General features: G+C 37.1%; 1 protein-coding gene across 2 annotated transcripts in view; it reads left to right on the plus strand.

The window, feature by feature from the left end:
• The window catches only part of LOC135471913 (POC1 centriolar protein homolog A-like), a 20,168-nt gene extending 14,057 nt beyond the window's left edge, over positions 1–6,111 (plus strand). For both annotated transcript variants that reach the window (XM_064751350.1, XM_064751351.1), the window contains 2 exons: positions 705–923; positions 4,651–6,111. In XM_064751350.1, coding sequence (XP_064607420.1) covers positions 705–923; positions 4,651–4,752 — 321 coding nt within the window. In that variant the 3' untranslated portion in view covers positions 4,753–6,111. The remainder of the gene's footprint in view (positions 1–704; positions 924–4,650) is intronic.
• The last annotated feature ends 10,076 nt before the right edge of the window (positions 6,112–16,187 follow it).

Genomic DNA, 16,187 nt, shown 5'->3' on the forward strand with positions numbered 1-16,187 from the left:
ACAAAGATGTTAATTATCTCATGCTTTGGTTTTTGCACAATAACTCCTACACCTTTTATTTGATTTTGATAAAATTGTGTGATCAAGATCATTTTTCTATTAACCTAAGAGGACACTTGATAACCATATACATATCAGTTACATGTATTTCCTTTTTGTGATAGATCATTTCTTTAAGTGCAATAACTGCTTCAGTCATTGTCTGATTTTGATAAAATATTGTGTGCAGATTCATTTTGTGGCCCTGAACTCCTGTAGACCTCCTGAGCTCCAGTAGACTTCCTGCATTCATGTAGACCTCCTGAACTCCAGTAGACCTCCTGAACTCCAGTAGACCTCCTGAACTCTTGTAGACATCCCGCACTCTTGTAGACATCCTGCACTCTTGTAGACATCCTGCACTCTTGTAGACATCCTGCACTCATGTAGACATCCTGCACTCATGTAGACATCCTGCATGCATGTAGACCTCTTGCACTCTCGTAGACCTCTTGAACTCCAGTAGACCTCCTGAACTGTAGATCCCCTGAACTCCTGTAGATCCCCTGAACTCCTGTAGACCCCCTGAACTCCTGTATACCTCCTGAACTCATGTTTACCCCATGAACTCATGTTTACCCCATGAACTCCTATAGACCTCCTGTAGACCTCCTGAACTTCTGTAGACTTCCTGAACTCAAGCGTCTTCTTTGGTTTCATTTTAGGCCAACGGTATGAATGGGATAAGCCCCATTCTTGACAACGCATATCAGAGCGATATAGAAGATGTACCTGTAGGAAAAATTGGCAATGCTACAAGAGAGCCAGTGAAGGAACAGAACCAACTACCGTCAAATATAAATTCTACAAAACAAAAAATACTCCCACCAGAGTTGGCCAATACAATGCAGCAAATTGTTGGACAGCTTGAAATTCTCACGCAGGTAAGAACTGATTTGGCAGTTTACTTATTGCAGTTTTTTTAAATCTTGAAAATCTTTCATGGTGACTTTTTTCAGTGCCATCAGTCTTTATGACCATAATTACATGTACTTTCCTTTCTTGAATTTCTTTGAAAGCTGATAATAAGATTTTCAAATAAAGAAACCATTTGAAAATCTGAAGTAAGAAATATCAGCGTAACTCAAGTGTCTGTTATTACCTGATTTCTTGTCTTTTGACATCTTTGTATTAGTTAAGGTGGATTTTATAGAAAAAGATACTCATTTTACATTTACATGATACATGCAATTTTGAAGACTAGACTCATCGTATATGCGTCCCCTTCAGGATCGGTGGATTCATGATCAATCCTGGGTCGAGTCACGCCTAAGACTGTAAAAGAGGAAGTTGTAACTTTCAGCATAAAGGGGATAGTGCAGCGACAGGTTGACCCGTATCAGGCTTTGCCCGGTTTCCTCCCACCATAATGCTGGCCGCCATCGTATAAGTGAAATATTCTTGAGTACGGCATAAAACACCAATCAGATAAATAAATAAATCATATGACTGAAAAATTGTTGAGTACGACGTTAATCCCCAAGCACTCACTCACTCACATCGTATATGCACCCTACCTTGCAGAACTGCATGTATTAAGTAGATCTCCACCAAATTGATTTGGAACATTGATGACATATGCCACCACCGCTGACAGCCATTCGTCTGTATTTTGAGATTGAGGAAACAGTAATCTTGGCCAGTATCTCCAGAATGTCTTCTTTTCTCCAAAATAATCCATTTTGATTTAAAGCTTGAACCTTTATAAGGCCCATTTGAAGCTTGAAGCCGTGAAATATTTTTTGATCTTGAGGGCTGAATCTAGTCAAATTTAGTTTGAAGCTTAATTACACTGGGAACACTTGCGACTGTTTATAATCTCAAACATGTTTAGCACATGATATTTGTTCTTACTTGTTAGTTCAGTGTGTCAGACTCACCGGGCCTAAGTCAGGCTTACTGCCATAAAATATTTAACTTACCTTATGAATTTTTACTTTAATACCAAGAATTGTCTTGGACTTCCATAACAGAACAGCAAATAAGTGTTTAAGTTCAAACCTAAATTCAGGAATAATACCAAAAGTCAGACTAAAGTCTAATACAGCTGCGTGATCCCAGGTCCAGATCTTAACATCCATTGTGAATAATATATCTGTAAGTTCAACACCAAAAATAGTAATGTTTATTTACTTGGAAAAAGCGTACTTACAGAAAAAGTTATGACTAGAAAACAAAAGTAGAATCATCAGCACGAAATACACCAGTATACGTTTCATAAAGTTATCTCAAAATCCCAAACTTTTAGTGACATCCTGCATTCAAGAAACGATGGGTTTCTAAAGTTATTAATGGATTTTAATGTCTGTTTTAAACTTTATGGAAGAATTATTGCTCTTGATGCATATCAAATTTCACAAGGATCCGTCTTTTGGCTCTTAAAAAGATATTGAAAAGTTTTGCTTGAAATTCAGTATGACTGCCAAACTATTAAAGTGACCTAAATTGGAAGAACACACTTCAAAACCCTTAATTATATCCACCAGAACTTTACTGCCAAATTCCAAAGGCTGTGATTTACTGCTTTCTAGAAAAATGACATAAAGCACTGCCCAAAAAGGATAATTTCTTTTGACAATAGGTTTCCAGATATATGGCTTATATAATAAACACTAGATCTGACCTATGTTTGAAACATTGAACTGATGGAGTTTTTAGTGCGTTAAAAACAAGATCAGATTTTAGAATAATAGTTTCATGGTTAATGTTAAATTTGAATAGTTACCTTCAGTTGACTTACTTGTAGTTATCAGAAATTGTTATCAAAGAGTAAAGTCTGTATATCAGAGTGCATAGATATGTTAAAATCCAAACATCACAAATGGAGGGGCTTGTGATTTTGACTGACACATAATTATTGTTGCTACATAGCTGTACTTGTAAACATAAACAATACAACCCACATATTTATGTTCCTTCTTGGCATCTATTAATGCTTTCACAAGCCTCAAAATGTCAGATATAAGTTCTCACAGCTTAGTCAGTTTTTTGCCTGGTTGATTTTGTTGTAGTGCTATAGCATATTTATATATTGTATTCAAAGGAAAACAAAATGTGTTTGTTTTTGTGTTTGTCTTTTTTTTGGGTCAAGTAAACTGGTATCAGCTGTTTACAATTGTGATTTTAATCAGAACTTTCAAGAATACATAAACATGTTTATCATCAGTCTGTGATCCATTTAAGTTTATTTATATATGCCTCCATAGAAGTGATCAAAGGCTTGTGGAACATATCCCTTAACAGATGGCCTAGTTTGTTGTGACCCAGATGAAGAAAATACCTGATCCTTTCTTGTATTAGGCAGTCAGGTGGGCTTTGTTAGAGCCTATTTGAGAAATTACATGACGTCTAGCATAGGAGTTTCATGAAGAACACTATTGTGTTTTATACCTAACCAAAGCAGATAATGGGTTTCTCTTATTTTCATGACCCTTAGTTGTTGTCGTAGTAATTCAGGTACATGTATCTAATCAGAATTGAGTAGTAAATGCCTGGGTATGGTATGTGCCTGGCCAGTGGAACTTCCAGCTGGGCAATCCATCATTGTGCATAAAACATATAATTCCAGCAGGAAATGTTGTTAAATGTGCCGTGTATTGCTACCAATAGAAAGCGCAATTATTAATGAACAAGGTGACTACAGTTGTAATGAAATCAGTAATATTTACAGAAGCAGGAGACACAGGAAGGCAGGTGGTGTTGGGAAGTGACAATTCTTGCTCTTGCATATAGGATGACCCTGCTAGAATAATTGCAATTGTTATCTATGTGTTGATAGACAGTGTTCCAGATTATCAGCGGTTTGCAATGTTCTTCCCTTCTGTGTTTACCATACATTCCTATTTTACAGCCTAAAGGATGAAGTCGTGTCGATTTTTTCAATTACCATCTTGACTTTTGTTTTTTTACGGTAAAGGTAGAGCGGAAATACTGCTGATGTATTTGTATGTACCTCCATTCATTCATTTTTGACTGTCACTGTTGTGGTAAGATATAACTGTTATAGTATTATGTGTCATCTGTAGTCTTCATCACCCACACATTCACTGGTTTCAAGCCATGGTTGATCACGTTCGTGATTTAGGATGCTGTCATTATTCAGTCCTTAGCTGGCCTGCAATGTTAGACGAAATCTTAGGGGTACTTAGTATGTTAAAAAGTACTGCACATATTGAGCTCAGGGTTTGCACACATGTAGAGCACAATAACATGAGGGGGATATTCCTTCGTTGATGCACTGTGTGCATATTAAATACTGTAAATTATCAAATTCCTGACATAGTGAATTAGGGGTAGTAAAGTACTGCATGTGTTGACCTAAAGGTTTACATAAGCACATTAACACAAGGGAGATGTTCCATTGCTTATGCTCTATGTGCATGTTAATTATAGTAAATTCACAGTTTCAGTACTTTATGTATTGAGCTGAAGTTTTTGCATTCATGTGTCTCATACATATATTTATTTGATTTGTGTTTTACACCGTATTCATGAATATTGTTTGATGTGTATTTCTTTGATAAAAACATAAAAAAGATTGGTAATTTTCTTTTTATGTACTGCTGTATATCTTTATCAGCATGACTAAAAAGTGTTTATTCTTGTTTTCAGACGGTGTCAATATTGGAACAAAGATTGACAATGACTGAAAATGTTTTACAAGACTGCGTCAAAAACCAAAGAAAAATCATGGGACGGACTGTCTCTGACTAAAGGAATTGGTGCATTCCAGGAATGATGATGTACTCATCATAGACTTTTATTCTGCAATGCAGTATATTTGTATTCTACGGCAGCAGATATTTCATGTAGGTGCCAACATAAGCTGACGTGTTCATCGCAAAACACAGCCTGGATGTTGCAACTTTTGTAATTTGGGATACTACATACTACAGCATCAACAATTATTATGCAATTTAAAAACTTTCAATCATGACACTAAATGATGGGAACATCACTTTGACATCTTTTTTTGTACTTAATTCAGAAACATGAGAAGTAGCGTTGCATGTATAGTATAGATGTACTTGCAAGGTGGATACCACTTGGTGTAAAACCTGGCTTTACTCTTGTGTACATGTTTTATTTTCTGTCTTTCAGTGTTTTTAATAATATGGTAGAGTGTAAAAATATGTATAGTATTTATTAAACTTTTCAGATACTGAAATCTCAGTAGTGACATACAAGTAACTGTAGTTATATTTGGATCAAAGGTCATATCCTACTTTCACTACCTTTAATTATTTTAAAAACGCAAAATTTGAATATTGAAAAGAAATTTCTGGATGCCTCTTTCTGTACAGATTTGTAATGTGAAAATGTAGAATGTAACATTGTGTAAACAGGTTGAAATAAATAGTGGATATAAAACAGGTATTTGTATGTAAAACCTTGTGCTTATGGCCCTGCTTACAATAACTTGCTCTGAGGAAGATAATTATACAGCCTGAATATATATACATACATGTGTCTTGACCCAACAAGGTGAAATGCTGTTTTGGCCAAACTCTCTCTGTTTGCTAGTATTACTGGATAGATATATTTCTGAATAATAACAAGGCTTTGATACATTATAATGTGTTGCTGACAAAAAATCCGTCCAGGTTTGATATATGCAAATTTCCCGCTATTGTTATACAATTTGAAATTTGTGGGAGTTCAGATTTCACTTTATCCATGCTTCAACCCAAAATATCTCCCTCATTCTTTGATGTGTGCTCTGACATTCACTGAGCTATAGACACACCTGGCACACCCTATGAAGATATTAATAGGATGTTTACTTTTCAAAATGTAATGTTTATATCTATAATGCTCTTATGAATATAAAAAGTTTGTGATATCAGACCTGAAGTATGCATCCTTTAGCAGCCAGATCAGTTCAAGCCACAATGTTGCCATACTTAGAACAAGTGCAGTTTAACAGAATTAGCTCCGTGGACTGTGCTTTTGTTTGCACGTTTAACATTGACTATATAGCAGAGTTAAAGATCTGAATGTTAATCCTCCCTGGCGAATCATGTGATATTCCCTTATTTATTTAAGGTAATGTTTGATAAATAAAGTATAACATAGGTGTATTTATGCATGGGTGGTTTTGTATTATGAGATAGCCTGAAGTGCTTCATTTAATCTAAACACAAAGCATTGAAGTTTCGCTGAAAATCCATTTACAGGTGTTGAACCAGTAAGCGAACAACTCTTACATGTACATAAATTTTAATGCCATTAACATAGTGGTTGCTGAAGACGTTATCATCTTACGTTATATCAGAGTGATGTCAACATGAACTTATAGCGGCGTTGTTCCAGTATGGTACAATATATATGGATGCAACACTTTTCTCATGGATAGAACAACACCTAGGGTTAGTGTTTGGCACTTCCATGTTATGAGTTCTTGTAACCGTCTTATGACCTGCATGGGCACCTGACATACCTCCGGTAATAATAACCCATACAGTTGTTGATATCCTCAAGAAACGTTGCTTCCACTGACTTAATATGTTGGCCATATATATGCAGTTGAAAGAAGCCAGAGGTATATGGTCAACCTTCAAACAGATGTGAAAGTAACTTGTTCGAATTCCGGCCCTGCTCTGGTTTCCCAGACTTCTTCACAGTTTCCTGTACACCAACCATGCCGGATTCAATATTCCTAGTTTCTCGAGCCCGGGTTTCACAAATTGGGACGAAAATCATCTTCAATGGTTATCTCTCCTGGGTTAAATTCGCCTTTGTTTTCACCTCCAATACTCTAGTCATGTGACAAAAGAGTGTGGTAATGATTGGTTCACTGCAAAACTATGAATTGCATGCAACCTATGCATACAAACTGAGTTTATATCTTATGCGATATTAAAACTTCCTGGACGAAGCACAGGCATGCACGACTTTTAATGCCTCAGTCTAAACAAGCTCTCTGTTTGTATTATGATAAAACAGGTGTATGTATTATGTTGTGGATTTGACTTTAAGGTATACAGAGTCAACACTTATTGGCTGAAAGTGGACATGGGGTTTCCGGGGTTGAACCCTCCAGCTTTGGTGACGCTTAAATAAATCTGCCATAACCAAAAATTCAGCACATAATATTTATTTTGTATAGTACCGTGTCGGAATTCACCATCAATGAATTGATATACTCATGATATATATAGGACTAATACATGAGTGGTGCTCTGATACCATGAACCTAGTTTGTGTCTTCAAGATGGTTTTTTTGAGAATATCGAATGTTGAGACCGGTTGTTCAAATTAGTGTATTGATCCAGACTTCATACTAAATGCGAGAATAATCCTATGCATATACAATGGAAATAGCACTTGAGTCGGTTATGGGTGGCGTAAACCTTACGCAGGTTTAATACTGACGAACTTTCCTGTATGGTGTAAATTTATGCACACCATATTGGAGGAAGTTGAGCAGTCTTCAACACACGTTAGATTGTGTTACTCGACCGCCTGTTGTCACCACCATGCATTTCAGTCTTATGAACAAAGAGAACAGTTAATGGCTGTAGGCCTATATATTCTGCTAGATGTATAGGCCTATACAGCGGTCATGTCCCCTGACAATTTAAGCCTCGTAAAACTTCAATAGATACACACAGATACGACGGACCTGTGTTCTGACATGTCCAACAAAGAATTGCTGTTTACTGAGAGCATTTATATAACATATATATTAAAAAGCAGATATAGATGAGCGTAAAATGTATATATATAAATGACATTGAAAAAAAAAAACAATTTTTATGAGTGTACTGGTGACAATCGCCAGAGGCCCATTATAGAGGTATGAAAAATGTGAAGAAATTACCGGAAGTAGTTTCACCCAAGTACAACGTATCAGTGCGCTTGACGAAATAGACTATGTTCAAATATCAGCTTCCTTTCGTGATGATTTCATCATTGTTTTGTTGGGATATATATTTTATGATGTTGCATTGAATAAAAATTTAAATTATGTTTTTCGTGTCACGAAAGGCTATCGAATGCGCTTGCGCTATTTTTATGATCCTGACGGTAAATGTCATACCAGTTGGTACCTTGATTGCATGTAATAGCGTAGGCCTATGTAGTGAAAAGATTTACACCATGTACGGTAGCCTACGCTCATGTATTTAACTGCTCCTAATGATATTTAGGCCTGTCTGGTGGGAATCGAGCGCTTTTGTTAGTCATGAAAATGGTGAAAATAAAGAATGTGGAAGTTATAAGACGACGGGTATGCCGTATGACCTTGACCCCAGTGCTACAAATAAGGAGCGTGAAGGTGTAAATGCGCTTAAGGGTTAGATGATACGCTTCTAAAATTAAAACCGAGCGTACTGAATACGCATGACGATTTGTGTGTACGCCTAAATTTCTAAAAGCTATAGCGTACATGCGAGATTTAAATCAAACACCTCTGTCAAAATCGAAAGTAGACCTGCAAAGGAGTTTATGTGCACTACGCCCTCCATGACGTGTTAGTTTTCAGAAACTGAAGGTTACAGCAAAGGCTCATGTACCACTTCCCATAGTCGCGGAGAATGACTACTGTGATATTTGTATTTGTCATTCTCTGGTGTTTGCCATGAAGAAGATGTAGCAAGGGCTAAAAAAAAGGTCATTTGGGTTACTATACAGCAAGTTCTGCTATTACACTGCATTAAATCATCCTAATATCGCTCCCGGTGTTCGGTTTTAATTCTACACCGATCGTCAGTTATGTGGGCTATGTTAAATTGTCATGGATTATCCAGTTTCCAACGTGTACATGAATTGGTGATTTTTGAGTAGAGAAGCCAATGCAATGAAGTGTAACAATCGCGAGAACAGCTAGTTTTCAAAAACACTTTAGAGTTATACTATACACTGCCAAAAAATCAAGCACAAATAATAAATTTTTGTCTTCTAACGTAAGCCTACATTTGGATTTAACATAACAAGCGTATCATGTTTTGATCCCAAAACGGCGGTTGTTCGTGTATACAGAAATGTTTGGGCAGGTAAAAAAATTATCTGCATTAGGCAAGTTACCTAGGATGAAATGATACTGCAACCCCTGCTATCAAAACAAAATGAATCGGTGAAGTTGTCAATGAGTGTGTTCTTGGAATAAACCCGGTAGGCTTTCAGGTTGTAGGCCTATGAGCGTCATCCAGATTCAGTCTTCGTAAGGAACAGCTGAAATAATTTGTTCTAGAATGTTATGACAAGTCGTAATTCTTGGCAGTCGCCATATACATACATATACTTGTAGCCTTGTAAGTAACTACAAGAATCTCTGTACCAGTAAAGGTCTCTGTAGGCCAATGCACATGTACGTCATGCACATGTACGTCTTTCGATTTTTTCAACCCATTCACTCAGTCAACACTTTCCAGGTGTATTAATGGGTACCCAAAATAGTGAAGTGTTGAGTATTCTCAAAAAATGTGTACTGCAGTAGGCTTACCAAGTACTCCGTCTCTTGGAAAAGTAGGGAGTACGGCACTACCTCTGAAAATTGTCTGTAGCACTGCTTGACCCCTTGAGTTACTGACCAGTAGTAACCTTCCTTATTGCGTGAATAACAACAAACTTATTATACAAAGTTTTTCATGGTCCGTTGAAGTTATCTGTTAAATTGTGGAATGAGCTGTTAATTACGTTTGCTATATGTGATGAACATCCTGAAAAGATCGAAAAAAAGTTGACAGACTGTACACATACATTTTATGTGTCCTTGCCATATTTTTACTGTTGAGATACAACTGTACAGTGTAAAGACCAAAACATGTATATTGTATTACGCCACATACGGCAGTGGTACAAATAATGGAGATTTTTATGCTTACACTAACCAAACAAATAGAAATGGTAACGACTTAGTTGGGAAAATGTCTACAATCTTACAGGCTAAGTATAGCATAAATGACGTTCTGGTGCAATGCATTCTCTTTTTAGTCATGCCATAATGAGGCAGGGCCAGGTCCTCCATTACAGACAGGATAACTGATAGGTCCTTTGTGGGTGGAGAAGACCAATGAATTGTACTATAGAAGACAACTGGTCTTAAGTTACAAGAAAAATAAAAATAGAAGAGCCATAGACCCATTTCACAGCCCTTGGGCTCTATTTCTTTTTTTTTTTTTTACTGCTGCTTGTTTTGGATGCATTCCAAGGTTATAAAACATGAATATTGAATACGCCTATATTGAAGTTAAACTTTGACTCCTATTCGTTGCTCTCAAGGCCTTTGGAAATGAATTAACGTATGTTGTATAGGCATATACTATATTGTCCTTTTATACTTTATTTAATGTTTCTATGTATACTTGCATGGAGGCCTAGAGATGTAGGTCATAGTGTTTCATCTACGCGGTCGCATTCGGACTCTCAATTATATGAGACGACAGTGTCCTCATAAATGGCCGAAATAATTTTAAAAATGACCTAAAAGGAAAACAAACAAAGTAAAACATAACCCAACTGTTACACCACATGAAGGTCACGCCGACCTCTAAACATGCATTCAGTTCTCCGCAGGCCACGCAGACAAAAACATGCTTAAACCGCAACTGCGTGTGGATACGGAAAAATTTCAGAGTTGAGAAATAAAATAAGAGCCTTTCCAGATCATTTGTTATAACATCAAGACCGACGCTGTATAGATATATTGTCCCCGTGGATTCAATTGGCTATATGCAATATGTAATCTGGAATGGGTGCAGATAATTGTAAATCTTGTACTTCTGGAAAATTAGCGATAATCTGTATGGAACAAATCTCCCCCGTGTGTCCGCGGCGGGAGCGGTAGATCCAGGCTCAATCCTGGATCGAGTCACACCTAAGACCTAAAAAAAAAAAGACTACGTCGTAACGTCCTCGCTTGGCGTTCAGCATGAAGGGGATAGTGCAACGACTGGTTGACCCATATCAGCATAATGGCTCGGGCGGGGCGGCTTACTTGCCTTCGGTAAGTCGTCTCAGTGAAGCAGCAACCGATGAAAGAGCACATGAGAAGGCATATTACATACACTCTAAGGACTCCTTCGACGTCATATGAAAAATTATTGAGTACGACGTTAAACCCCAAGCACTCACTCACTCACTCTCCCATGTATTTTTTTTTTATCCCATCGACTTATTAAAGAAGATTTGATCATAGTGTAAGTGAAACCGCTTCAGATTTAAACCGCTTCAAGATTTTATATTCCGTATTCACTTCCTATTTAATCTTGGTCGGTTTCGATCAAATTTCTGGTTTCCATGTCAACCGATTGTAAATAGGATAACAAGTTTCAGCGACATGATCCTACTCAAATATTATTTCAAGAAGGTTTGCAATTGCAACACATATTGAAGTAAACTGCTTCAATTAGACTTATGCCTTGCAAACGTAACCCCTACTGAAGTAGATGTAAGTGGAAATTTTAATATGCGTTTGGGTGTATATAGGGTAATCAGAAAATCAGTGTAACGGTTCTGTCATGTTTTATTTAGTGATGTTGTGACTTACTATTTGCCATCGTTGCAAACCCAGCTCTAGCAGCATCAGCTGCGGCCTTCAGCCGCGAGATAGTGTATGGGGCAGTTGTTTAATATGGGCATTTCAGTTTCCTTCATCCATAAATTTAACTGTCTTCAGACAGGTCAAAATATTTGAGTGTGGTGTTGATGCTGTGCACTGCACAAGCAGTAACTCGCTGACTGATTTGGGATAATAAGCAAATGAGCCGAACAGAAACAATATTTTTATACAGAATTGACATTCAAGCTGTGCAAATAAAGACAGGAGGCAAATGCGAATATTGTGTTAGCAACAAAGTGGAGGAAGACAGGCTACAAGCGTAAGCTTGCACTTATCTTTTTGAGAACGATTGCTTCTGTGTAACGAATGAAATTGTTAGTTCACCAATGCTTTATTGACATAAATACTTCCTGTTTCGATGAACTGTTGGTGTCAAGGTGAAAACAAATTGTCGGAATTTCGCCTTTGTCAGCTCGAAATCTCGTCTATTGTGTCAAGTGTGTCTGTATTCCTCTACAAAAGTTTACTGTTTCCGGCAATGATAATGGCTGATTGTACATGCTGGAATGAGTGTATTTTATTTTTATCTGGGGTTGTACTATCCAGATGAATCTCTGTTCGAATCTCTGTCTGAATAAACATGAAGTAATCATACCAATGAGCAGGCCTACACTAATCAAATTTTTACAAATCTTACACCGATTTCTTTGGTGTTTCTCGCTACCCAAGACCAATATTATTGGATAGCAGTTCAGTAACGGAGATACAAAAAGTGTAGATTTTCATTTAAGAAATGCGAAATTTCAAGAAGTGGGTCAAATTGTCGAGAAAAATTTTGAAATTTCGAATAAAAAAGTGAAATTTCAACGTAAAAAGAAGAAATTTCCACATATCCCCCGTCCACCTCCCTCTCGCCCCACCTACGCTAGATAGGCTTCCATACATTTGCACCATCCGTTATATCAATAAGGTTAATTCATTGCCACATAATAAGTTACCAAGCCCTGAGTTTCTCATGTATGCTGAACGACAAAATCTATCGATGGGATTATTTGTATCACACACACTTCTTGTTGAATGGGTTGTATGCCATTCATCACTATCAGTCGGAGCATGAATGTGATTAACGCGTATGCATGGCTGACTCTCAATGTAACCAAGCCCTCATTGATTTGCGGAAGGAGTTGCTTCCCCTATCTCAAGCGAATGCGCATGTCCCTGTAACAGTTAGCCGACCATTGTAAATGTTCAGTATTTAAGCTAGATTACAAAGATATAATTAAAAAAAAAACACGCTTTTCCGCAAAGAAAAGCTCTTTCATTGACCTCTTTCTCGTATTATAATCACGACTCAACCAGTGTAAACAATGCAATAAGATATTTGTAGATGCCTGCGCATTCAAAATAGGCCTAGGCCTACGTATAGATTGTGCTGGACTGAAAATGATTAGTGTCTGTATATGTTCGCCCGTGTTTCCGTTTGTTTGCTACCATTCATGCGCATATTTTGCACACAATGAACACCTAGAATTTTGTAACGTTAAAAATTTCTCTGAAGGACCCAGTTTACTTGTTGCCAATTCCATCATGATGTGTTATATGAGCTTTTCACAGAAACTATTTCTTAGATTTCATTTCATTTTATTTTACCTCCGAACAAAGAATTGTGACATTTTCATTATTAAGTGATAAAAATTTAATTTGAGAACTTTGATTGTAAGAATATTAATTGAAAGCTTTTCTTATTGGTCCTTTCACTTTTAGACGACACTGACTGTTCTGCATTTTTGGTTGGTTCTACACGAAACAAATTTAAGTGAAAGACTTCTGATAGGATCAAACAGGAGGGCTACCTTGGTGTATCAGACGCGGAGGTCACTATCACTGGGTAAGGACTTAAAAATGACCAAACTAATTGTATAGGACATTATATACAGATCGACGTCATATAATAATGTGGATTATTAGACTTTAGTCTTCGTTGTGGTGCGAAATCAGTGATTTTATCATGTTTGAATTCCTCTTAGTTTCAAATGCCCAAACCATAGATTCTCATTAAGTGTAAATAGATTGTTAACAAGGAAGAATCCACACACATTCGATCTCATTAAGCCGATAGTTTCGCACAAGAAAGACATACGTGTATTAAATCTAATACGTTAAAATTAATTGTCTCTGTAATAATTCAAATGGCTAAATAATAAAAAAAAATAGCAGATGAAAACAATTTATCTTGGAAAAATAAGAACTTTAATACATATAGATTTACAATTCAGCGAAACGTCCGACACTTTAGCCCCTGGTCGACCATCAATCACCCACCCACGTCTGATGTTTTCACACACATGTATAACTGCTGTACTAAATAAACCAACTATGTACTAATCTACATGAAGGTTTATATGTCGCCTATGCACGTATGTGTTAACATATAGTTACACGATATCAGCGGTCGGCCCCTTAGATTGATATACAAGTACGGTGGTTATATATACAGATTATGACTTCGCCACCAGTATACAGAATATATATGTTTGGTGTGTGATTATTTCACCACAGAGTGACATTACGTTCGGGAACAGACCATAAACGTGTCCGAGTTTTGACAGGCATGAATATACTATTAGAGGGCTTGGCTATATAAGCTCCTAGCCTAGGCCAACAGCCATGGGCTATATACCAAGCAGTTGTATGTTTAGAATGTACATGTACAGACGTGTTTCACCTTTAGACCCTGTAAAAGTTATGGCTGACCTATTTGGAACAATTCTGCATATGATATTAGAGCTATATATAGTCCATTTCACTCACACGTTTAGCCTATAAATATATATACGCTATACAATGATGGCTATGATACAATACAGTATTATACCTTCTCAGAATGTGAAATCTTTACATGTATATACACAAGGTGTTTCTTTTGTACACGTTGCCGTGAACCGATCGTTGTATTGGAAGTTTTATTTATTATATATATGTATTTATTCAGTTTATTCAGTTTACGGTCAGCATTAAATGTACACAAACGATGTTCAACTTCCGCCAGGTAGTTTGTATTATTAGACCTGTACATCTAATTAATACATAAAGGAAGGAAAGGCCGGGTTGGTGGAGTTCGCTCAACCCTTTTCACTTATGTAAAGCGTTGGTCCTGATCATCATCGATTTCGTCGCAATTTTGGATGCGGATGAAAGCGACAGAGGATCTGTCAATTACCGGCATGCGAATCCTGGTGGTATATCCGTGTATTCTCAGGGCATGCACTCTGGTTTCATCCAACCATAAAACTGACCCCCGTTGTACTGAGAAAAATTTTCAATTAGCTTTACTTCTATCAAAATAATGAACTAAATATCCAGTGACAATATAGCTGATATCCAAGAAAAAACGAAATCGCGAGCAGTGTGAATATATAAGCTAGCAATGTTCCTACCTATCACCGATCACTACCAATATGCTTCAAACATGCAGAATTACGTTTGTCATGTAATTGCTTGACGTTCTATAGGGGAAATCTATAGGTATCAATTCGACATGCATGTATAGGCTTATATACATCAAACGATAAGGATATTTAAATAAAAAACAAAACAGCAAAAATAAGGCCGCGTGAAAAACAGAAAACCAACAGTTCTGGCTTTCAATTATATACTTCAAAAGTCATGACATCAAAATACACACATGAATCACAATCATGTGAAACAGTGTCCAATTAGGCCCACATCCCTGTAAGTAGGCGCACTGGACACATGGTGATAGGCAAGATGAAGAAATGTGAATGCAGCAGCTGTCTCGAAATCCTAAATGCTTCCCAAGTGTATCACATGTACATGATATTGTTTCTCAGTCGTACATGCCCATATATACTAGCCAACATGTAGGCGTAAAAGCCTTCAGGTTAATAAACCACTAGACCCGGCTTAAGGAAACAACTGAATTGCGGAACGCCAGAGATCCTTAGATTTCGAAATTTGGATTGAAAACTGCTGGTGCAGTACGATAAATGGAAGACGTATATAACTATTCATTTGCATTTTATCCGCCAGGTGATATTTTTTGTATAGATCCGTGTACAGTCTTTATGTGTTTCATTCAGATACTGCAGCATTAACAAATACAATGAAAGTCATTAGTAAGGGGCTAGAGGGGGTGGCACACGCCGATCGAGCTAGGAGGGTCAAGACGGGGTGAACTATTCCTGTTGATCGAACACTGATAACGGAGGACATTCTATAGTGTAAACAGATACCATTCATATTCTATTTTATGCCTGGTGGAAATTCCTATTCTGTGAGTTGTTTTAAAAGTTATCCGCTTTCCCACTGTTGTCGTGGAAAATAGGATTGCTAAACATCCTGCATTTAATGATACTTTATGCAATTGACCTTTCCGAGCTGTCAATCGAAAACACGCAGTTGACCAGTCATAAGCAGTATTATTGCAATTACGTCAACGGGATGCCCTACACATTGGTTACAAATGTTTAATCTTTCTATTTGCTTTCACCGGGAATGGAATGAAGAGTAAGGTTGTCACTAGAAGGCGTGGTGGGACATGGGATGTGTTGGATTCATGCATTCGGGTTTAGGGGATTCTTGCTTCAAATCTGTCTCACGATTAAATGTCGATACAACTTGCTTT

The sequence above is a fragment of the Liolophura sinensis genome, chromosome 7 (genome assembly GCF_032854445.1).
Source record: "Liolophura sinensis isolate JHLJ2023 chromosome 7, CUHK_Ljap_v2, whole genome shotgun sequence".
NCBI lineage: Eukaryota > Metazoa > Mollusca > Polyplacophora > Chitonida > Chitonidae > Liolophura > Liolophura sinensis.